Source organism: Nycticebus coucang, chromosome 17 (assembly GCF_027406575.1).
Source record: "Nycticebus coucang isolate mNycCou1 chromosome 17, mNycCou1.pri, whole genome shotgun sequence".
NCBI classification, from domain to species: domain Eukaryota; kingdom Metazoa; phylum Chordata; class Mammalia; order Primates; family Lorisidae; genus Nycticebus; species Nycticebus coucang.
The window spans coordinates 38,515,063-38,539,626 of record NC_069796.1 but is presented as its reverse complement, the minus strand read 5'-3'; the positions used below and the strand labels follow the sequence as shown (position 1 = coordinate 38,539,626).

At 51.1% G+C, this 24,564-nt stretch overlaps 1 protein-coding gene across 5 annotated transcripts in view; it reads left to right on the top strand.

Annotated features, from left to right (window-relative positions):
- The window catches only part of NRG2 (neuregulin 2), a 214,173-nt gene that overhangs the window by 180,960 nt on the left and 8,649 nt on the right, over nt 1-24,564 (top strand). For 2 of the 5 annotated variants that reach the window (XM_053566451.1, XM_053566454.1), the window contains exons 4-7: nt 8,165-8,285; nt 14,628-14,686; nt 19,783-19,806; nt 23,930-24,032. In XM_053566451.1, the coding sequence (XP_053422426.1) occupies nt 8,165-8,285; nt 14,628-14,686; nt 19,783-19,806; nt 23,930-24,032 (307 nt within the window). Of the gene's footprint in view, nt 1-8,164; nt 8,286-14,180; nt 14,258-14,627; nt 14,687-19,782; nt 19,807-23,929; nt 24,033-24,564 lie in introns of all 5 variants that reach the window. The other 3 variants (XM_053566452.1, XM_053566455.1, XM_053566453.1) reach the window with 2 other exon arrangements.

Genomic DNA, 24,564 nt, shown 5'->3' with positions numbered 1-24,564 from the left:
TGCCGGACACCTGGATGCAGGCTGTCATCTCCACTGGGCCGTGGATGGAAGACTTGGGTGGCTGGGGTCCCTGAGAGCAGCCCTTGTTCAGGGAGAGCAGACCCCTCTCTCATGAGTCATCCTCTCCTTGAAGCCTTGCAAGAACAGGACCTTATAGTACCTCTTAGCTTCTCGTCTCTACGAGAAGATGGAGATGGCAGATGCAGCTTTGGAGCAGAGGCTACCTTCCTGCTGGGCTGTCCTCCAAGGCCCAGTTCTTTCCTTTGACTGGGAAGTCACCGCTCCTCTCTGCCAAAGCTGTCTGTGGTCAGGGAGTCTTTCATTCCAGCCCGAATGCTCCAAATCACTTTCCTCCTCCTGGCTCTCACAGACTGAGCATGCCATTTGGCTACCTATTGGGGCTTGTTTCCTGCCTGCCTCTGTCAGAGCATCTAATCCTATATCTGTTGTCACCCACCTGTTTTTCCATCAGATAGCATTGTAATACTTCCTAAACCCAGTGTGGTCTAAAAGAGAACTGGTAACCCTGCCCTATGACCCTCTGATGAAAACCTAGCTCAGACCTTGTCTGTCCGGCATTGGTGAGGGGTACTCCTGTTATCTCAGCCTCTTGAGCTCCTTGTCTTGAGTCTCCATATCCTGGTCAGTCTTTCTTCTGGATCTTTCTTTCTTTCTTTTTTTTTTTTATTTGAGACAGAGTCTCACTATATTGCCCTCAGTAGAGTACTGTGGTGTCACAGCTCACAGCAACCTCAAACTCTTGGGTTTAAGCAATTCTCTTGCCTCAGACTCCCAAGTAGCTGGGACTATAGGCGCCTGCCACAATGTCCAGCTGTTTTTTGTTGCAGTTATCATTGTTGTTTAGTAGGCCCAGGCTGGGCTTGAACCCGCCAGCCCCGGTATTATGTGACTGGCACCATAACCACTGAGCTACAGGTGCCAAGCCCTTTCTGGATCTTTCTCAAACCTGTGTCTTTTGCTCTAACTACACCTCCAGTATAATACTGGCTCAGGTTTCATCCTTACTCACCTGAACCAGAGCAATGGCCTTTTATGGCACTTTTATCCAGCAGAACTACAGAATAAAGACTTTGTTCTCACCAATCTGGCCCAAATAATCTTTCCTTCCTAACCACAGTAGTGCCCTTTTACATCTTATTCTTGCTTTTTCTCCCAGGTCTCCCAGGAAGCTTTTCTCCTTGACCACCCACCTCCCTATAGTGTTACACCCAGCCAGGGCCCCACTCCCAGGCCACATCTTGATCAACCGTAGTCTGATAGCATCTTATAAATTCTAGAGCAGCCTTCAGCTATCATACTATTGCTGAAATTTCTCTGTAGGTATGACCTCCCCATGAAATTGTGAGCCTCGGGAGTAAGGAAAATAAATGCCTTCTCCTAGGAGTTATAGTAATAGCTACTTACTGAGCCAGGCTCCACATTATCTCAGATCCTTTTCTCAATCTCAAGGTCTATTTTATAAATTATGAGAAGCTCGGAAGGGTTAAATATTTAGCCCAAAGTCAAACAGCTGGTTAATAATAGAGCTGTACAAAGTAAAAGTTGTTGGCAAACAGCCGTTGAACTCCATGGGCTGTGTCTAACCTGTTTATCACTCTAGCCCCACGGGCTAGCGCAGCTCCTGCTCTGGCTCATAGTGGGTATTTTTCTGCTTCTCACATGGCTTAGCCTGGCTGGAAACTGTGGGGGTTCCTGGGCTACCACTCCTCTCAAACTGTTCCAGGCTTGGAAAAGGGGCCGTGCCTGGGGTCTAGCACCTGCCACCTCTACCCTAATGTGCAGACATTCTCAGCTCCACTTTGGATCTGGTGCTTCCTGTTTCATCAGTCTAAACTTTCTTGGTAAGAACTGACTTAAATCTATCTTGAGGAATTTATTTACTGATTTATAAAACTGGGAAGCCCAGAGGTAGAACTAGCTCCAAAAATGACGAAGTCCAAAAACTCAGAGGAGGAGGGGTCAAGACACTTTCTCCCACTGTGTGTTGACCTCATTCTTTCCTGCTATTGAATGGGCTTCTCCAATGTTTGGGGAATGAAGGAGAAAAGGAGGCCATGGCCACAGACAGGCTTACACCATCCCAGCCTACTACCCAGAGAAAAGAGATAGCACCATCTTTATATACATACATACAGTCACAAGGATGATCATGTGCCCTGCTTGGCCCAGTCACTGTGCTTGGGTGGCATGGGGTGCCATCTTTTCCAGGCTCTGTCAGAGGCACGACTGAGAGGAGAGGCAGAGTGCTGGGACTGAGGGCCTTGCCAGAACACCAGGGGAAGGCACTTCCCTCCAGGGGTAAGAGGGAGAGGCTGCTAGGCAGAAGCCCAAAAGAGAGCCCTCTCTCTGACAGAGGCGTGGGCCCGAGGCTGGAGAAGGTGGTGAGACCTCTCAGATAAGCCACCATCCAGCCTCACAGGCAGGCTCCTGTCTGCCCTCACCAAGCCAAGATATGATCAGTTTGAGAACCAGACAGTGGATTGGGCCAAGGACTGAGGACATATCTGAACCCAGCTTCCTACAGGATCCTTGCCTCTTATCCCTCCTGCCTGGCAGGAGAGCCGCAGGACGGAGCAGTGGAGAGAGTTCAGAGATTTCATTAGTCCCAGCTGTCTGTCCTATAGCCCTGAGCAACTTACTCCAACTCCCTGGTCTTTGGTTTGCTCATTGTGGGGCTGAACTAGATGATCTTTAAGCCTCTTCCCCTGAAAATTCAGGGGTTCTGAGTTTGATGAAGGCTGACATCCTATGTACCCACCAGTACACACACTGTACCCCTCTTCTGCTGCCCTGTGTAGTCCATGATAGGAGGCCCCCACTGGGGCTCTTTTCCCAGACAAAGATGCCCAGGCCCCTTGTTTACCCATGGAATCCAGGAGGAACCTGCAGCAACCACACCCTGGGGAGGGAGTGGAGGGCAGGCAGCTGTGTCTGCCCCCTCTGACTCATACCAAGGTGGGTTGGCTGGCCCACCCAGGCCCCAGGGTAGCCAGGGCTGTAAGGGTGGGGCGGCCCAAAGAGGTAACAGGAAAGCTGTCAAGGGACAGCAGGCTGCTCAAGAGACATCAGTTTGGCTCTTGGCTGGCCTGCTTTGTTCAGGTGGACCTGATGCTCCTTCCCCAAATTGGAGCAGGCCTTCCTTGAAGTCACAGCTCCACCAGCCCATAAGAGGCTTCCTGCCTTCCTAAGCTAGCTGGAAGGATGAGGAATCAGCAGAAAGGTTATGGTGCGTGTAACAGAACAGTCAGCTTGGTCTGACCTGCTTCTGAGTTAGGGAAACCAACTGCCTTATCCTAGGAGAAAGGGAACTTGGAGGAACTAGTGCTGAGGAGGCTGTACTAGTCCCAGGATGTCTTTGCCCCAAAGACAGGGCAGGTTTGAACTGGGGTGTCACAGGACTATGGAAGTCCTGGACAGGCCTCTGGGCCTGTCCCTTACTGAGGGCTTTAAAAGGCTAGGTGCTTAAACACACCTGAACTGATTCAACTACACCTTGTGCTGAGCTGTAGGGAGTCACATTCTTGGCCCCTCACAAAGTCCCTTAAGTGGCAGGAAGCTAAAACCTAAACTCACAAGTGTCTGCCTCTTCTAACAGACTGAGAGGAAGGATAGGCAACTTTGCCAAAGGGAGAGGGGAACCCCAGGCAGGTAGGAAGGAGCCCTAATGGGTGAAGGAGATGGATGATTTGAGCCTTGGAAGATAATCAAGGGCCAAAAGCGGTTGCCACGGGGGCAGCAGGGAGGCACACCTCCACAGCCCCTGTCCCAGTCCCACTTTCCTAAAGCACCCCCTCCCCCGATAAACTCACACCAAAGAACTGGGGCTGGTAAAGGCTCCCTGGGCTTACCTCTCCCAGGCATTTTTTTTAATTAATTTTTTGACATATAATTTATATGCCATTAAATTTACCTTTTTAAAGTATAAAATTAAGTGGTTTTTAGTATATTCACAAAGTTGTGTAATCATCACCACTGGTTTCAGAACATTGTTATCACCCTCAAAAGAAAGCCATTCCCCATGTTTCTCTCCTCCCAGTCGCAGACAACTAATCTACTTTCCATCTCTGTGGATTTACTTATTCTGGCCATTGCATATAAACAGAATTATACAACATGTGGTCTACTTAACATAATGTTTTCAAGTTTAATCCACGTTGTAGCATGTGTCAATACTTTATTCCTTTTTATGGGGCTAAATAATTTTCCACTGTATGAATGTACCACATTTTATATATCCATTCATATTTTGGATTGTGGAGTCACTTGGATTGTTTCCATATTTTGGCTATTATGAATAGTACTGCTATGGACATTTGTTTACAAGCTTTTGTGTGAGCATAGGTTTTTAATTTCTTGGGGATATATCTAGGAGTGGAATTTCTGGAGCCCCTGGTAATTCTATGTTTAATTTTTTTAGGAACTCCCAGACTGTCTTCTAAAGCAGCTATACTGTTTTACATTCTCACCAGCAATGCATGAGGCTCCAATTTCTCTATGTCCTCACCATAGTTTTTTATTATCCATCTTTTTTTTTTTGTAGAGACAGTCTCACTTTATTGCCCTCAGTAGAGTGCTGTGGCATCACACAGGTCACAGGAACCTCCAACTCCAGGGCTTAGGCTATTCTCTTGCCTCAGCCTCCCGAGCAGCTGGGACTACAGGCGCCCGCCACAACAGCCGGCTATTTTTTTGTTGCAGTTTGGCCGGGGCCAGGTTCAAACCTGCCACCCTCGGTATATGGGGCCAGTGCCCTACCCACTGAGCCACAGGCACCGCCCTATTATTCGTCTTTTTTATCCTGGCCATCCTAGGGTGTGTGAAGTGGCATCTCACTGTAGTTTTGATTTTCCCTAATGACCTTCCTAATGCAAAAAAAGGATATTTGCATTTCATAGGAGACAATTCTTTAATCTACAGAAAAAATATCATCAGCCAGCGATACCAGACTAGAAGGCACTTTTCTCCAAAGAATAAGATATTTATTTGCTCATTTACCCAGTAAATATTTATTAAGCCCCTACTGTTTGGGAAGCACTGTGATAGGTACTGGGGTTCTGAGGTAAACAGGACAGACATGACACCTGCCCTGATGGAGTGTACATTCCCCGGGGTGGCGCGAGACACTAAACAGCTAACAACTGCACCCCTCACCATGTAACCACATTGGAATAAGTACTAGAAAGAGACATGTGTGAAGCTGAGAGAAGAATGAGTGAGGAACCAGACCAGTGAGGAGACACTGATGTTTTCAATGTCCTGGACAGGAGGGCACGCATCTTGTTAGAAGAGCAGGGCTCAGACCAGTGTGGTCTGAGCATACTGAAAGAGGTGGATGGGAGGTGCAGTGGGAGAGGTAGCGAGGCCCAGATTAGGGAGGAAGTGGGGATTTTATTCTAAGTGCAAATAGAAGCCATCTGAGAGCTTCTGATAATGCAGTTGATCAATCCAATACATATTTTAAAGCACAGTAAAAAGAGATGAAGGCAAGAGTGAAGGCAGAATGGCCAGTGTGCAGGCCATTGTGGTTATCCAAGAAAGGGAGACAGCAGTGACTTGGCCTAGGGAGGAAGTAGTGAGACATGGGTGGAATCTCTTGAGGAAGTAGAAATAGCAGCCCTTGATGGTTGGTGGCCATGGGGAATAGAGTAAGAGAAAGAAAAGATGCCCTCTAGGTCTTTGCTTGGTACCATTTGATCACTGAGATGGGGAGACTATGGAAGAAGGTAGTTGGGCAGATGACTGAGATTCCAGTTCGAGCACCTTGGGTTTGAGGTGTTGTGACCCATCCAGGTAGAAGTATTGCGGGAGCAGCCCCACTAGGCTCCATGTGTCACCTTTGCATCTCCAAACATAGGAGAACCCAGTGAGGAAATACAGCTACACTGACAAGGAAGTAAAGAATGTTGCCCTGGGAGCCCACATGTGCTAGAACAGTGTAACTGTGCCACAGTGTGAATGCATCTCCCCAGTGAGCAAATCTTCCTGGTGTGTGGCTTCACTACCAGCATAGTCGGGCTGTAGTGACTTAGGAGGGCCCTACCATTACTGAAGGATGGCCTTTCTGAGGTGTAAAGGCCTGTGATCTCTGTTTCCCCCACATCCACTGCCCACTGTGACTAGCCCCATTGTCCTCCCTTTTTCCTTTGTGGGTCTCCAGCCTAATCCCTATGATAACATGGTGCTGGCAGCCCGGACCCAGCGCACCCAGCCTGGGAGGCCCCATCTTTCTTTCAGGGCTTGCTTGAGTCTCCCAAGGCCTCAGTGAGCACAGATATGTCTATGTGACAAGCCCAAGTGTGCAGCTATGGTCCCTACCAACTTTGACTCCCCAGGGAGCCAAGCTGGGCCTGGCAGTCCAGGCAGAGATGTCTCTGGCTTAGCCATACCCACAGGAGGACGCAGGCCTGTGGTCCACATTACACTTGCCTCCATCTACTTAGGTCAAGCCTTGGTGCTGATGTGCTCTTCCACAAGGGACAGTGGCTGGTGTGAATGTGCAAGTGGGGCTCAGGAACCCCGAGGCTTTGTCAAAACACATGTGGTAACTCTGGATGGGTACGTCACTGCCTCCTCCTTTGCAGCATAAATAAAGGGCAGGACAACCTCCAGTGTCTTCTCAGCAATCGTATTTTACAACTCAGGCGTGGTCACCTCAGCTGTTTCTCTTCTCTGTCCCTTCTTGGATTCCTTGGGTCTCACTGACCCAGAAGTGAGACAGAGACCAGCAGGAGGCCTCCTTTTCCCAGCCAGCATGTGGGTACCAGCTGGGCTGGAGTTGAGCAGAGGAGGGAGACCTCAGCAGGGCCCAAGGATGCCAGCTCAGCTGCAGGCATGATGTGGAGGGGATAGTGGAGCCGGCCCTCCCCGCTGGGTTTTATCAGTGAGCTCCTCCGACATACACAGAGGCAGAGCTATGTATACACTCACAGTCCACGCGCTCCATCTGTCTCCCCACATGTCTAAACACTGGGGGCGCCAAATGCCTGCCCTTCTCCTCCTCTCACCTCCCCCATTACAGAGGGGAATGACAGAGACTCAACTCCCCTGAGGAGATAGGCCAGCCAAGGTAGGATGGGCCACCTCAGCTAGGAAGCCCAGAGAGAAGAGGGCTGTCTAATCTAGATACACAGCCTAGGGCATTATCTTATATATGAAAACTGATGTTTGAGGCCAGAATTTTCACTTGAAGCCAGCTTTCTAGATGCCATCTCCTGATGGGCAGCAGAACTTTAGTTATTTTCATTTCTCAAGTGAATCTGATCGATCAGATGTACGGTCTGGGTGAGCAGCCTTAAACCACTCTTGCTCCCCCCCAGTTTCTCATCCCAGTTGCCCCCCCTCTCCCCAGTCCCTCTCCGAGCCCTGTCTCCTCCCCAACAACCAGAAGCCCATGATTTATAGCCTGGGCTGTCCAAGGCCTGGAGGCTCCCTCTAGAGGTAACAGCCAACTAGGTGGGAGAGGAAAAGGCTACCTGGCGTGGGAGGGTGTGGGGAAGACCCTGCATGCCTATGGAGACAGCACATAGTGGCCTTGGTAGCATTCCAGGGAGGCTTGGAGCCAGCCCAGCCCTGGGAGAAAGTGGGGAGAGAGTGGAAGCTAGGGTCCCCCCATATCTCTCCAGATCTTAGAAAATGACAGTCGAAAAGGTATCATTCCCCTGAAAGCCCAGCTCCTTTCCAGTCACTCCCTGGTCTACAGGAGAGTGACAGCAGTGCAGACAGGTAGTGGTGTCTCCTCCCTGCATCTCCCTACTGCCTTTGTTCCCAACATTAGATATCAGCATCACATCCACTCACAGTGGAGTCCCCAGAAAGGCAGAGAAGGGGAGAGGTGAGCCCCTATTCCAGCAGAGGAAGCAGTTTCTGCTATCTTCTCACCCTCCTCCAAAACCTGGCCTTTGTAGGTTTGCCCAGAGTGTAGGTTCAGGGTCACACTAGGCAGATGGGCAGAGCTCACAGTGGCCTCCCGTTTGCCTTGTTGGTGTCTGGGAGGGACTGCCAGACCTTCCCTCCTCTGTCATTCCTGCAGTCTCTGGTGATCTTCCACTTTTGAGATGGTACATGAAGGGTCATGAAAGAGATGAGTCCTGGGGCCCAGAGATGGTCTCAGTGGGTCACTGGCACGTGTCTCTCATATCCCCAGTGAGCACCACCCTGTCATCCTGGTCGGGGCATGCTCGGAAGTGCAACGAAACAGCTAAGTCCTATTGTGTCAATGGAGGCGTCTGCTACTACATCGAAGGCATCAACCAGCTCTCCTGCAAGTAAGTGACCAGTGGGGGTGGGTGTGGGGGCAAGAGTAGGGTGGGAGATGCTGGGGCAGAAGTGGAGGGCTCTAGGAAAAGCAGCTTCGAACTGCTGACAAGAGGTCCCCAAGGGGTGTACAGAGGGTTTGCCCCATTTTCTGGCCCTTACCTGGAATACAGGGAGATGTAAGCTATAAGGGGGCACAAGGGCTTCTATTGTCCCAGTTTCCCAGGCCCCATCACCCCATCTCCTGACGTCTGCCCTTTCCTCAACACCCTTTATGGAGATGGGAATGCCAGCTTTTCTGTGCTCCAGGCACTGGGGCACTGGGTTGTCTCTTTCTCTGTTTCTCTCTCTTTTTCTTTCCCTCCCTTCCCACCTCTCAGCAACTCTCCAAACTTTGTTCTTGAGGACATGTGCCAGGCTGGGTCTTCGTCAGTGGTGAGGAGCCTGGCAGGCTCAGGCAGAGCACAGGTTCCAGAGCCCTTGGCGGCTGAGAGCTCTGCTCCTATAGTCTTGAGAAGAGAAGAGGGGTCTGCCCAGAGCCCAGTACTGACTTTGGGATCTGGCCTTCCTGCCCTGCAGGACCCCATTCTTCAAATACACCCTGGCTACTGCCTGTGCCCCTTAAGCCCCTAGCACCATCCATGGGATGAGGGAACACTAGCAAGGATGCCATTCTGGGTGTGGCCTAATAAGAGTCAGGGTGGAGGAGCTCAAGTTGGGGCCTTTCTTCCTCCCCAATGGCCAGAGCCTGGTCACCAGCCAGGCAGGGTAGTCCCAGCAAGAACTCTAAGGAGCTCAGAACCACTCACTCCCCCAGCAAATAGGGCAGGCTTGTTGAGGTCCAGCCAGGTCTTCCAGGCAACTGGGCTGACAGTGCCCCCTAGGGTCTCTAGAGTGGGTGTGAGGAGGGGGAGGACAGCATAGGCTCTGGCCAGATCTTGGGAAGAAGGGGGAGAGGTCCTAGTTAACAACTTTGGGTTTTCAAAGCAGCTCAATCCTAGACCCCTGGCAAGGTGCCAAAGCTGCCCCATTCCTATGGCATCTGGGCAAAGGCCACCAACGTACTGATGGAGAGTCAGAGAGAGGTGTTTGAACTCTCCACAGACAAGGACAGACTCAGCACTTGTTGGCTCTCCTGCCTCTGGCCTTCTTCTCCAGATCACATCCCACTCCCTGACCACTGCCTTTCCTGGAACTTAAGCCTGGCGAAGAGACCGGGGCTTTTAAAGACCCCTCCATCTGATGTGGTAGCAAGGGGCCAGGGCCATGCCCCCTTCACACTTACCTTGGTGCTGCCTGTACTACCAGGCAGAACTGTGGCTCTCACCCCAGCTGGCCTCCTTCGCTGACGTCCTTCCTGGCCCCACCCTTCACCTGCTACCATCCCCTTCCCGTCCTCCCCCATCCTGAATCTCAGGAGACAATCCCAACAACCATAGCAGGTCCTCAAGGGAAGTTCTTAGCCCAGACTCAGCCACTCATCCTCTCCTGCCTCTAGGATGCTGCCACATTAGTGTCACAGACCCTGGGGAATAGTCTAGACTTGAAAATGCTCTGAGCTCTTTGGAATCTAGATCATAAGGGTCCTCACAGCGACAGCCTAGCCCTGCACCCCCTTTTCTTGTTCTCCCAAAACTCACACCAGGCCTTTCCTCTTCCCTAGCCCCTTGGACCCCTGAAGGGATCCAGCCTGTTGTGGAAGTCAGCCCTGGCTCCAGGCAGGAAGGTTTGGCACCCCCACCCCAGGACAGGTGCCAGGGCTGAGGGCCATGGGGGCCCCAGGGCTCCAGTGTTAGAGTTCAGTGTGAGAAAGGGAATGATGTGATGTGTGGGCTCCCGGAGGGCCCTGGCACCAGAGCTGCACCCCTAGGACCCATGGGTCTGCCCAGCTAAACCTGAGAGAAGCAGAGGGCAGGAGCCTGAGCCACTGTGAAGATGGTACCCTGTTTCCCCTCTCCCCCAGAACAACTGGGCTTCACTGCTTAGAACTTGAACTTGGTTCCAGAGCCACCACTTCCCCATCTCAGCCCCCCTCCCCTGGTCCAGTCAGGGCTCCTAGAACCAACTTCCCTAACTTCCCTTGTCAGCCCTCAGGGAGAGGGACATCCCTGGTGGGGATTCGGTCAGAACAGCAGGTCCTCAGAGCTGTGCTGGAGAAGGGCAGGGGGGAGGGGGGTAGGGCAGAGCCCAGAGGCCATTCTGGGGGTGGGTGAGCTGGGAGGGAAGGGGGGCAGGCCTCTTGGGGTTCCTGATGACACCTGAACTGGAATAAAAAGGAAAGAACTTAGGAAATGGAACTCACGTCTTACCATTTGTGCTGTTTGTTTACTTTTTATTTTGGTTTTTTTGCATTTCCGCTTAGCTTGGATAATGAAACTACATTGGTCAGTTTCATTCCAGTTTCTATAAAAATCAGTTTTCCTTCCTGGTTTTCTTACACTTGTTGTTGTGTATTGGTTCAGAGTCCTGCAGGGAGTGTTGGAAAGCAGGCGCACTCCATCCCTCCTGTTTTTCTGGAATTCAGTGCCAAAAGAAACAGTGTCACTGATACTGAATTTTGTTTTATAAAAGAAAACTTAGGGGGATTTAAAAATGGGAATCCAAATCAAGGTGACTGTCCCCTGTCTAGGCCAGACAGGGGCCTCTGCACTCACTCTTGCTGCTTTCTCCTCTTCTCTCCGTGTGTTTGTAGAGCACGGTTGGTGCGTTGACTCTTGGGGACTGGTTCAGGGGATGATGACAGAACAAGACTCTCTTTCCAGCCCTGTGCACATACCAGTGGCATGCCTCCCCCCATCAGCTCATCCCCCATCCCTCCCTCCATGTCCAGGCAATTCCCCCATCCACAGCCATCTGCCTGCCCATCCTCACCACATCTCCACCTCTCATGAACTCAGAGACCCTCACTCCCTCCAGTGCCCGGGGCATACCCTCATCCTTCATCCTCCCCTCCCCCGGGTGAGGGCAGCACACATGGCATTATCCCCAGGCTACCAAAAGGAGAAACTGAGGCCCGGGAGGGGGGTGGGAAAGAGGAAGGCAGAGATCCTGACCTCTCTGTCACCCCAGAAGCAGCCCATGGGCTCTCCTCTCTGCCCCTCTCTCACCCTGCTCTTCTCCAGCCCTGGGGGAAGGCCTTCCCAGAGTCATAGCTGATGACCTGGTGGGAAGGGCCGGGAAGGCTGTTACCTGCTGCTCCTTCTCATCTGTCCTCTGTGCCCCTGAATTTCAGAGGCTCAATCCCAGACTCCCATCCTGGTTGGTAGGTTAATGTACCCTGTACTCTCTCACCATGGTCTTGGGTGCAGATTAGAGAGGCTATAGGCCCAGCTCACTATCAGAACCTTCTCTAGGGAAGCCCAGCCTCCTGGATGTGGCCTATGCTCAACAAGAGGACTAAGGAGAGAAATAGGAGTGTCCAGGAGCTCCTGAAGGAGCAGTGCCCCAAAGAACAGCATCAGCCATCTATCCTCCACACTCCACCCTGTGCCATCCCCCAGTGCCCTCTTTTTGTTCAGCCAGTGAGGATGCTTTCTCAAGGCAGAAAGGTTAGGACCATAATGTTGCATAACTCCAGGGGCACATTTGTGTCGAAGACTGTGTCAGTGGTGCCTCCTGGAGTTGTGCAATTTAGAGCCCGTGAAAGATATGAGGATGCAGTCAGGGTAGTGAAGGCTGGTTGTGGGAGCAGGGACATAGGGATGTATTTAGTTATCATTGGTTTCCAAGAGTTATGCGATAGCAGCCCTCCTTGTTGGCAATGGGAAATTTCCCCCTTGTCCTCTCTTGCACCCGCACTCCCCAGTCTCCTTCTTACCCACACTCATACACATACACACACAGGTGTCCCTGCCTCCAAGAGCCAGGCTGATCTCAGACATTGGATACAGATAAAACTACCTCTTTCTTGCTCTTTTGTGGATTCCAAGAATCATTTTGGCAACTTCCTAGGTCTTTATCTCCTACCCCCCAAAGCACTTCTGTTTGAAAAATCACTTTTCCCCACTAGTCCCCATCCCAATGGGTATCAGTTTCCAAGAGCTGAGGAAGAAGAGCTGAGCCTAGCTGGAATTGGTTGGGAAGCTATAGCCACTACTTCCATTTTCCTGGGCTGATTAGCAACGAGGGCCAGGGATCAGAGAAGTATATGTTGACAAGCGGACTGATGGTAACCCTCCTCCTCTAAGCCACCTTGTTCAACATGATGAGCATGTACTCACCTATGCACCCCCCACCAGCACTTTCCTGATACACTTTGCGGCCCTCCTTCACCCCCTACTGCCCAGACATACCCCCACCACTACAAAGGACCAACCTCCTGTCCCCCCTGGGGGAGATGCCATGGAGGCCCAAAGAAACCCCAACTCTCTGCTCACCCACTACTCCCATTCCCCACTCCTCTAGATCTGAGGCCACAGGGTTTTCATGAGTATCTACCACCCACTAGACACCCAAGAGCTAACTGATGGTTGGTACATACTGGAATCCTACCAGGTAGAGAACACTTACCTGTTGAGGAAGTTTAGATTGATTCTTGTTGAACAGTAGCCTATTACTGAAGGGAACACTGGTGATAGGGCTTACCTAATTTCCTAAGGAAGAGGAGGCAGAGGCAATATAGAAGCATCTCTGAGCAGGGAGATGGTAGGAAGGGGTCAGTCTAGCCTTGTCTGTAAGTTTTTTCTTAGGCCACTGGTCTTGCTGGGGTTCAGAAGAGGGTAGAGGGCCAGGCATGTCTCCCAGAAATCTGCAAGACTCAGATTTGCCTAAGGAGAGAGGTGGCAGCCAGAGAGCAGAAGGAAGTGTATCTTGGGGGTAAGGACAAGGTCAGGAAGATGAGAGCAGGCAAGCAAAGCAGGATGGGAGGATGAGATCCAGGGCAGTCAGGCAGCAGTGGAGAAGCAGGTCACTGGGAAAGGGCAGGGTTTCCCAGGCTGGCTGCCAGTAGGCCCCTAAATTGGAACAGACCTCCAGGGTGCCCCAGTGAGCCTGCTGTAACCCTCATTGTGATTCTTACCATCTAAGAGTCCCTGCACCTGGTGTCAGGAAGGCCAGCTTTGGGATGCTGACCTTTCCCCTTTCCCTACTAAGATTTTCCCACATAATATTGCTCTAGGAAAGCCTTCTCAAACCATATCCTACAAAGGTTCATCAAAAACAGCTTCCATGGTCAAATAAATTTAGGACATACTGGAAAGTTCAGCTATTTCCTCCTATAAAACTGTTTTGAGCTTTTCATATAATGTATACTAATAATGTATACTACAACTCTACAAGAAGCCCTGGGAATGGATTTCCTAAACTTATTTGGCCACAGAACCCTCTTTGAGAGAATAGATAAAACATCTCCTAGGTGTCATGGACACACAGGCTAGGAACATCAATCCAGAGTTCTCCTTTGAGAGACAGCTTTCTGGGGGCTGTTTCATGGAGAACACCTGCCCAGGGCCAAGGAGAGAACCCTTTGGTAGGGCTTGACAAGGAGTGGCTCCCAAGAATTTGGTATTCCTCAAGGCTCCCAGCACCCTGCTAGCTGACTGCCTGGCACCAAAGGGCTACAGCTCTGGGTTCATGGGGCACAGGCAGGTAAGAAGGAAAATCTCAATGGCCAGTAGGACAATTAGTCAATAATTTCCCATCTTCCCCCACCCCACTTCCCTGAATCATCCTCTTCCCTGCCCTACCCCACCTTCCCCACCACCCATGGAGCCACATCTATTAGAGAGATGTTTAAGGAGATTTCCGAGCCCTCCACCCAGCCCCAACTCCAGCCCCTTCAGCTACAAGTGTGACCCCAAGTGCCTGACTTGGTTTTTCTCATTCATCACTGTGCACTTTGATTTCTAACCTTAGCCTCGTGGATGATGCCAGTTTGTTCTGTGATTTTTCCCCTTTTCCTTCTCCAGATGTCCAAACGGATTCTTCGGACAGAGATGTTTGGAGAAACTGCCTTTGCGATTGTACATGCCAGATCCTAAGCAAAGTATGTTTGAAGATACAAACACAAGTCCCTCCTCCTTAGAAAGCTTCCGGGTGCAGTCCCCCCAATGTAGGGCATAGGGCCAGGGGTGTTGGTTGTTTTGATCTTTGGCTGTTTTGTTTTGTTTCTCTTTTTTGTATTTTGGTTTGTTAGTTCTTTTGTTTTGTTTTGTTTTGCTTTGTTTTTCATTTTTGGCCTAATCCTTGGGTTTAAAGTTCAGGGCTGCAGGTAAGGGGCAGAGTGGCAAGGCCAGTACAAATGGTAACGGTGGCAAGGAACCCAGCTGGCATTGGCAGGAGCCCGTGCCGGGGTGTTGCAATGCCTATGTCTTGCTATCCTGGCTCTCTCTTTCTGGTTTTCTTTCTTTTGGTAGGTGTCCTGTGGGATACACCGGGGACAGGTGTCAGCAGTTCGCAATGGTCAACTTCTCCAGTATGTCTCTTTCTTCTATTTCTTCTCTTCCCTGGTGACTGACAGTCTCCCCCTGTGGGAGGGATGGGGCCTTGCTTAGCAAGACTGGGGAGGGAAGTGGGGAGGTATCCTCATCTCCTCTCAGTCCTCAATGCTCTCCAGAAGCCTGTGCAGAGGAGACCAATACACCCCCTGGCATCCCCACCTCCATAGATCAGCTGGACTGCCTGGGCACAGTAATGCTGAGTTCTCTCTGCAGCAGCCGGGGCCACACTCGGGCCTCCTCCCCACTTCTGGGGTCAGGCAGCCTGGCCAGAGGGGAAGAAGCATTTGCAGAACCTTCACCTGCCTCTGAAGGCTGTTTGAGGGTGCCGGGCTGCCGATGGAGCCGGGCAGTGAGTGTGTGCCTGTGAGTGCTGGTGTGTTTTGAGAGAAAGAAAAAAAGTTCTCAGAAAGCCTGTCTTCCAGTCTGGCCAGAGTTTGTTTGTTTTCAGGTTTGGAAACTGGTGGGGGAGGGGAGGAAAAGGGATTGAGGGAGAACAGGACCCAAAGCAATGGTTTCCATGAATGCTAGAGACATTTATGTGGCTACAGGAATGGGGTGGGAGTGGGGAGTTGCAGATATTCAAAGAGGAAATGAGGACTCAGGGATGATTGGTGACTCTCTCCAGGATCTCACTGGTCTGAATCCTCATCTGGCATTTTATTCCCTTCTTCTCTTGTTCTTGAGGTTGGAACTTTCTGGTTTACACAGTTCACGAAGGTTAAAGAAAAAAAAAAAAGTGAGCCCTGTTGCCCAAGGATGCAGCCCTAATTGTGGAGTGTTTTTTTTTGTTTGTTTATTTTTTTGGTTTTTTGGTTTTTTTGTGGAGTGTTTTATTTGAGTAGTTCCACAAATTACCACTAGGTGGAGGTAGAGCAGAGCAAAAAGCCATAGATTCCCTTTGGAGCCCTGTGGTCTGTTGGCCTGCAAGGCCTGTTCCTTGTCATCTATCCCATCCTGCAGAAAAGCTCTGGGCACTGCCCAGCCCACTCTCCACCTCCTCCCCTGCAGGGAGGACAGCTGGGACCCATGAGGAGTTAGGAACCAGAGGGTCCATGTCATACCTGGATGTTAGGAGGTAGAACTCAGGAAATGCCATAGGTGGGGCACAGGGGACCATTTAGGTATCCCTGAGACAAGGTGGAGGCTTGGGTCTCAGAGTGGAGAAATGAGCCTTTCTCAGCTCTCCTCAGAGCACAGCACAAAAACCTAGAAATTACTCCCCACCCTAACCTAGCAGGAGTGTAGAGGCTTCAAGGGGTGGGGACTGGTCAGCCCAGATGGCCAACTGTCTTAATAGAGCGTGGAAGACAGTGTTCTCGCTAGGCGCCTATTATTTGAGACCATAGAGGAAGACTATGATGATAATGGCAGAGCTTGTGGAAAGGACGTATATGACCCAACAGAATTCTCTAGAACCCAGGCTCTGAAAGAATTTTAGAGTCATGTTCAGCCCCTCGTGGAGGATTGTATCTGCCTCTGATGAAGGCAGAGAAGCCATGTGGAGTTGTGGGCCAGGTAGGAGAGGCAGTGGGGTCATGCTCCTTTCTGCCCAGAGCCTGTCAGGCTCATGGGACTGCTCTGGACAAGGAGCCCCAGCCTGTCCTGAATCCGAGCCGCTAAGCCTCAGGAACTTGGCCACTATCCAGGGCCTCCCTGCCAGCTGGGCTGCTTCAGCTTTCAGCTCAGCTCTGCTGGATGGGTCAGCAGGACCTTAAGAACCCAGAAAAGCGCCTGCAAAGGCTGCCCAGGCTTTCCTGCCTAGTGTCATCCATATCACGACTGTTACCTTTCTGAAGGGGATTCCTGCTCTTCAGGCACTTTCCCAGAGAGCACTTCATGCACTGCTCTTAGCAGATAATTGCTGAAAAGGTAGTATGAAGTGCTATTTAAGTGTTCAGGCTTCAGATTCAAATAGACCTGAATAGAAATGCTGGCTGCTGAGTTTACTAGTCCTGGGGCCTCCTTTAACCTCTCTAAATTTGTTTTCTCACCTGTAAAATGGAGATGGGTAGCATTTATGCTGTAGGGTGCTGTGAGGATGAAATTAAGTGCTGCCTGTGCAGGGCTCAGCAGAGAGCTTGCCGTTGCGGGATGCAGTTTTAGTGCCTCTCCCCGCTCTAACTGGCATGGAGGGCAGCATCACTCCTAGAGGCTGACTCTCAGACCTTTGCAGCTTGCCCAGATGGCATCTAGACCAGGTTACCATTTGCAGAGACCAAGGAAACACAGCCCGTGACCACAATAGCACTTTGAAGCTTCTTCCTCTACTGACACCCCCTCCACTCCCCAAGAGTTAAAGCTTGTCCATCTGCCAAGTTAAAGAGCACAGATGCACACTTGTGCTTACACACCTGCACACATGAGCAAACCCATGAGCACGTGTGCCTGCACGCACACATGCATACACAGGGACACATGCTCACACCTGCACACACATCACTGCCCCTTGCCGGACACCCTATGATTGTGTGTCACGGTATGTGTCCAGGATGAAGACTTTGCATATTGTCTAATAAGTCTGGCCCTTTTGGAAGTACAGCATCAGGTTGCCATAGTTACTCATCAGTGTATAAATTTCTGGTTAAAAGGACCTTCCACTGAGTTAGTGGTGTCATCCCATCCTAGCTGACTGGCAGCCAATGAAAATAAGGAGTCAGAAATAGCCATTGGCCCCTCAGAATCCAACCCATGCTGTCTATCTGGTCACTTGCTGAGCCCCCAGTGGTCCACCCTAAATAATACTGGCTTTTGACTCAAAGAGGAGACCAGTCAAGAGCCCCAGAAGCTGTTGCTGCTGCTACTATTTGGTTTTGAAAGGAGTGATGCAGAAGAAAACTCTTAAGGCTTTGGGAGTCCTCCTCACTTCACAGGAAAATGGTCATCTTCCTGAAACCTACACAGAGACTCAATGGACAGAAATAGCCATGGCTTAGCCCCAGTAGACTAGAGAACTGGCCTCCAGCCTGCCTTCTGCCACTGATTTCCTGGGTGACCTCAAGAAAGTGTCCTAGCACCATTATGTCCCAGCTGCCTCATCTAATATAATCACCTTGTCAAAAGTGGGACCCAGACCAGCTCTGTGAACCTGGTTCCAGACACTGTGGTCCAACTGTACTATTCTCTCTCAGAGGAGCATGGCTAGATATCCAAACGATGTGAGCTCTCTCCAGCTGCCTGAAGGGCCCCTGGGCCACAGGATTAACTACTTAGTAAGAATTTCCCTAGGCCTATTGAGAATTATAAAGTTTGTACTGTCTGCTTAGCCCAGCTGGCCAGCCCTGCAAGACCCTGGAGAAGAATGGACAGGCTGTACTTATGACAACTTTTTCCCTCCAACAAGTCAGAGCAAAACTGAAAAGAAACCAAAAATTCAAGATCACTTGGGCTTAACAAGAGTGCAAGAAGGGCTTGTGTTGGAAGGGCTGTAATTAATGCTCCATTGGTGTGGCCCAAATGGAACTGGGGGATCAGAGCCCAGAAGCTTCCTCAGGGCTCTTTCAGTCAGAGACTTCTTGGTCCCTGGCTCAGAGTTCCCTGCTCTCCTTCCCTTTTCCAAATGCAGAACCCTCTGGAATCCTTATCAGGAAACAGATGAGAGATCAGGGGTGGATAAAACACAGGGCTTCCTGCTGATTGCCCTGGGCTCTCTTTCCTCTGAGGCAAATGAGAGCATCAGGCACAATTTCACACCCTTTGTGGATTTAGGGGAGCTGATTGTGCAGACAGGGAAGACAGAGAGGGAGCACGTCCAGGCTGGCAGAAGCGAGGCCCTTGCACAGGTACTGAACTCGTGCTATCCAGGCTCACATCTTCCCCTGTGCAGAGGCCCAGCTAGAGGAAGGACAAAGGACAGATGAGGAAACAGAGGCAATGACTTACTCACATCCACATAGAAACTAGAGACCAAATTGAGACTCAAGGCCTGAATTGGTTCTGGTTGCTCTGGTGCTGGCTGCTATCTTAGAATGGTAAGTGAGCTTCTTAAAAGCACGGTTGAGATTTCTGGACTCCCACCCCAGAGTCTGATTCTATTGGTCTGGATGATGTGAAAGTTCAATCAGTTTGCAAAGTTCCCAGGATTCCATGCCCAGGCTTGATCCCTGTTCAACACATAAGAAACTGAAACTTCTGTAGGTTGGATATCACTCCAGATCATATAGCAGAGCTGACCCTTGAGTCAAGGCCCTTTCATCTCACCCCTCAATGGCATAGGTGTCTGCCTCACAGGGCCCTAAAATCACACATTCAGAACATGACCCCACTTCCTGGACTATAATTTGCCCACTGTTTGAGGAGCTCAGATGTCCCACAAGTGAACCTACTCTTCTCCTTCTCTGAGCTGTAGTTTATTCTAAGTAGTGAAATCAGGGTCAGGCCCCATGGTCCAGCCCTGTAGTCTTCTAAGGTGTTGAGGATGTCAAGTGGAGAAGTGACCTGCTGCCTGGAGCTCCTCCTGTCCCTGCTCCTTCTCCCTCATAAGCTCTAAGCTGCCCTCACGCCCAGGTAGATGGGCAGGCAAACTGGGCCTGTGGGGCGGGGCGGGGCAGGAACATGGGGCTGGTCTGGGAACCTCATGTCCTCATTCTGAACAGAAAAAAAGGGCCCCATGAATGAACTAAGGGCTGGGCAAGCTGTCTGCAGGAGGGCTTGAGGATACTGAAGGCCTGGTGCTGATGCTGGGAGGAGGAGAAGGGGCCTCCACAGACCCCTGTTCCCATTCGCCCTTCCCTTTGGGGGAACATTTGCCAACTGACTCTTGCGCCTCTGCCTCCTCACTAGGTACTAACCCCACAGCTCATCTCTAAAGAACCTGCCCTGCCTGCTGATTCTAACATTTCCTCTTTCTACCCTTCTTGGGGCTCTTGGGGACTGGGAGCCAGGGAAGGAGCTCAGGAGGCTGGGAGGGGACACTACTAACCTGCTTTCACCTCACAGGCTGGCTGCCCGGTGTCTGAGGAGTCCTGACCAACGTTTCTGTCTTTCTCTCCCCTGCCCCCTCCCATTTCTCTCTGCCTGTATCTCTCTCCCTCCACCCCTTCCTCTCTGACCTGCCTCTCTTCTGCACTGCCAGAGCACCTTGGATTTGAATTAAAGGGTATGGAACCTCTGTGTTTCACTCAGCGCCATCTGCATAGTCCCTCTCCACAGTCTCTGACACCATGTGTGCTGAATGTTTGATTTCCTTTCCAAACATGGAAAAGGGATGGTTCCAAAAATCTCCCTAGCCCCATCAAGACGTCCTATCATACACAGCTATGTAATAATAAAAAAATAAAATAAAATAAAAATAAATCAGTAGAAGAAACCCAACTAAAAAAAAAAAAGACGTCCTATCACAAACTATATTGATTGGGGGGCAGACAAGAGAAGCTTGTGAACAGCAGGATACCCCAGGAGTCAGACTGTGGCCCCAGTTGCACAGAGGACATCTATTACCAGGAGGCCTCACGGGGCAGGGCCCCCTCCTGTGTCCAGCCGAACAGGCAGCCAAGTAAGAGACAGACCCCATGTGTAAACATGGTCCCTCAAAGGACCGATGTCCAGAAACCACAGGCACATTTAGAGCGTTGTGCAGAGAGGCATCCCTTTCCATCTGACTTTAATCCTCTTTTCTTCTCCATTTCCATTTCCATCACCTTTCATTCTGCACCAGGCTGGTAGCTGATAACTCCCCGTCTGTCTCTGCCCCTGCCCTGTGTCTGTCTGCCAGGCTTTACCATCTGCTTGAAGCTGTCACTCCCTCTATGATCCGTCCCCATGATGGCACATGTGTGCATCTGTGGTCAAGACTAGCAAGGGGCTTGGCACCTGTGGTTCAAGCAGCTAAGGCGCCAGCCACATATACCTGAGCTGGCGGGTTCGAATCCAGCCCAGGCCCACCAAACAACAATGACGGCTGCAACAAAAAAATAGCCGGGCGTTGTGACGGGCACCTGTAGTCCCAGCTACTTGGGAGGCGGAGGCAGAGCCCAGGAATTGGAGGTTGCTGTGAACTGTGATGCCACAGCACACTGCCCAGGGCGACAGCTTGAGGCTCTGTCTCAAAAAAAAAAAAAGACCAGCAAGGGTCAGGACTGGGCTGGCCTCTATTGCCTGCCCCTTGTCCCCAGCTCAGAATCTTAAACATGTCCCCCCCACCCCCTGCCACCTGCTGCTACTGCACTTTGGTTCCTAGAAGACTCCTTAGGCTGGAAGGAACTTTGAGGAGTTGGTGTGTCCAGCTGTCTGTGCTGAGAGGCTCCTCCCTGGCCTCAAGTGTCCAGACATATTACAGCAGGAGAGACATAGGGGCTCAAAGGGCAGAAGCTTTTGCAGGGTGGGATCTTAGACATGGTACAGAGCTTGCAGTTATGCAAAGGCTATTCTCATGGCTGGTTTGGGGAGGCCCTAGTTCCCCATTACCTAGCCCTTATCTGCTTTCCTCAGTAGAATATAGAGCTTGAAGTCTGTGCGTAAGAGTTTATCTGCTGACTGTGCAGCATGGGAGAACAGGTGTTGAGTCTGTGGGGGGTCTGTGATTGTGGCAGGGCATGCAGGGGTGACTCTTCAGATATGTGTATAAATGTTGGGGATAAAAATGTCTATACCTGTGAGGTGTCTGGGGGCAAGATATGAATGCAGGGGAGGAGAGGGGGCCATGGAGCACTGTGCAGGTAGAACTGTTGTGTGTGGAGGTGAGTGTGAGTGTATGGTATGGGGATGTCTGTAAAGGTAGTCTGTAACTCACTCACCCGTGCAACAAATACCTGCTGAACACCAGACTTCACCAAATACAGAGTCTCTGCCCTTCTGAACAGGCACAGGTAAGACAGAGAATAAAGAGGAAAGATGTCAGGTGGCCACAAGTGTACAGAAAGTAAAATGAGGTAATAGGATAGTGCCGGAGGAAGGAGGAGCTACTGTAGCTCAGCGGTCCTGGAAGGGCCATCTGAGCAGGTAGCATTGGTATAAGACCTGATGGAAAGCAGCCAGCCTGCAAATGGCAGGGGAACTATGAAAAGCAGGGGCCCCGCAAGCATGGGGATCTTATGGTCGGAGTGGGTTTGCCCTATTCAGAAAGACTGCCAGCAACTCCAGAGCACAACAGACCCAGGGGAGAGGACCACAGATGAGATGCAAGAGGAAGGCTGGGACCAGATAACCTGGGGCCCCAGAGCCCATGGCAGGCTCAGGGTTGTATTTGAATTGCAGTGGGAAGCTATTGAGTGTTTCTAAGCAGGGCAGTAAAATAATCTCCTTTATGGCTATAAATGTAGCTTTTATATAAATATAAATGTAGCTTGGGGCTAGAGCCAGGGTGGAGAAGAGTAAAAGCAGATAGACCCATCAGAAGATGACCATCTCCAGCTAAGAGGCAGTCATCACCTTGGACTGAGTTGGAAGCATGTAAGACACAGTCAGATCCAGGGTCTACTTGGAAGGTACAGCTGACAGGACTTGCAGGTGGATCAGGTATCAGGGTAGGTGGGAAGAAAAGGAGTAATCAAGAATGGTTCCAAGATCTAGGGCCTTAGCAGTAGGAAAGGTTATGTTATATTCATGAGCTGGAAAGAGTAGGGGAACAGTTTGGAAAGAGGATGGAAGCAGTGATTCAGTTTGGCCAAGCCCTTGGGTACATGAATCTGGAGTGCAGGAAGAAGTCAGCAGGAGATACAGCTTTGAGTGTCTGCGTATAGATGGCATGTAAAATCTGTGTCTGAATGAGATCACTAAGGGAGAGAGGACAGGTGGTGAAAAGAAAGAAACCTGTGATCAGCCAGTGAAGTAGGAGGAACCCCAGAGAGAAGAAACACCCAAAAGCTCAGGGGGAGCGGGCCCCAGAAGGAGGGACCCAGCTGAGAGAGAAGCAGTGGGCTCCAGGACTTGGCACAAGAACTAAAGCTAGGCACAGGGCCAAGAGCTGGGGACCTGGGGCAGAGGTCTTATTGTCCAAGACCCCACCTGATTGTGTCAGTGGGCATCGTATGTGTGTGCAGGTACACTGTGTGGGAGCGTGTCTTTGTGAAGGGGTCTAAGAGTCGGGTGAGCATAATTACAAATCTAGCAGGTGTGTCTAGAGCAGTGGTTCTCAACCTCCATAATGCCACAATGTATTTTAATTGTTACAAAGGGGTTGAGACCCACAGGTTGAGAACCACTGGTCTAGAGGATCTGTGCCCCTGGGCATTTGCTCGTGTGTATATCTTTGTCACAGGAGATGCTGCAAGCCCAACAGGTTAGGGACATTTCCCGGGGCTCCACCAAGGCATGTAGTCTTATCCCTGAGATGGGAGGAGGGGACAAGGTGAAGGCAGGTACAGGTGGGCAGAAGGGTCCCTGGGCTGTAGTTTTGACTATGGCTAGCACTATCACCTTTTTTCTTTTCTTCCTTCTGGCTTTCTCTGTTCAGGAAAGTAGAGGTTGCCCTAACAAGCAGTAGAGGATAGAGAGGATAGTCAGGCCTTTCAGTAAACTTTGAGACCCAGTCTAGCTCAGCTCCTCAGGAAGGGTGGGAGGTGTCCCTTGCCACAAGGACTGCCCTAGATTCCAGGGGTCTGTGCTACCACTGGTGGGTTCTCACAAGCAAAGATGGAAAGGTTGGAAGGGACCCGGGCCACACCCTGACCAGGCTGCAGGGATAAACAAAGGCCTTTCTCCCACACTCCTTCCATGAGCCGGCCTTCTCTGTCCCTGCTCTTGGCCCTTGATGTGATGTGCTGTCACCAGCCCAGAACAAGCCACTCTCCACCTTCTTAGAGAAGCTGAGGACTGAGCCAGGTCTTTTCCCAGGAGCTACATGTTTACTGCCATGAAGAAACTCCCCTTGGCCCACCAAGGTTCTTTGCCCCTGCCAGGCCACAGTGGAGCAGGACAGGATTGCTGGCCAAGCTGGGCTGCCCTCTCCTGCTCTATAGCCTCAGGAGCTTCACCTTCACTCCATTCCCCTTATTCCCCTGCATCCTCCATTCATGTGCTCTGGGCAGGCATGGGGCTTGGGAAGGTGAACTCGGGGGGAGTTGTGTGTGACCAGATCCATGGGTGGGTGAGAGTTGGAGGGGAAGTGGAAAGCAATGCAGAGCATCCAGGGGCAGGGAAAATGGGGGAGGAAAGAGATGGACAGGAGCTGGGCAGGGCCCAAGGTGAAGAGAGCCTGAGGTTTGGGGGGAGCGGACTCTGCACCATTATCCCCACAGGGTCTGCCTCTGGCCCTGTCCCTCATGTCTGCCCTGCCTCTGCAGAAGCTGAAGAGCTGTACCAGAAGAGGGTCCTGACTATCACTGGCATCTGCGTGGCTCTGCTGGTTGTGGGCATCGTCTGTGTGGTAGCCTACTGCAAAACCAAGTGAGTATCAAGCACTCAGGCTGGGGCCAGGCTACATCAAGGGACTGTGGTCGTGTGAACATAGGCTCTCCCCCAGTACTCCACTGTGCCTGGCCTCGGCCCCTCCTATGTCCAACTTCCCCTGCAAGGGCCTTGCAGCTGGTGTAGGGCGAAAGGGCTAGGCCCAAGAGCAGAAGCAGAGTTGGCAACATAGGCCCCAGAGGGCTGAACAAAAGTTGGCCATGGGCCAGGCACGATGACTAGCTCCTATAATCCTAGCACTCTGGGAGACCAGGTGGGAGGATCCCTTAAGCTCAGGAGTTCGAGACCAACCTGAGCAAAGTTAGACACTGACATCCCATCTCTACTAAAAATAGAAAAATTAGCCAGGCGTTGTGGCCAGCACCTGTAGCCCAGCTACTTGGGAGGCTTGAGGCCAGGAGTTTGCGGTTGCTGTGAGCTAGGTTGAAGCCATGGGGCTCTATCCCAGGCGACAGAGAAAGACTCTGCCAAAAAAAAAAAAAAAAAAGGAAGGAAAGAAAGAGAGAGAGAG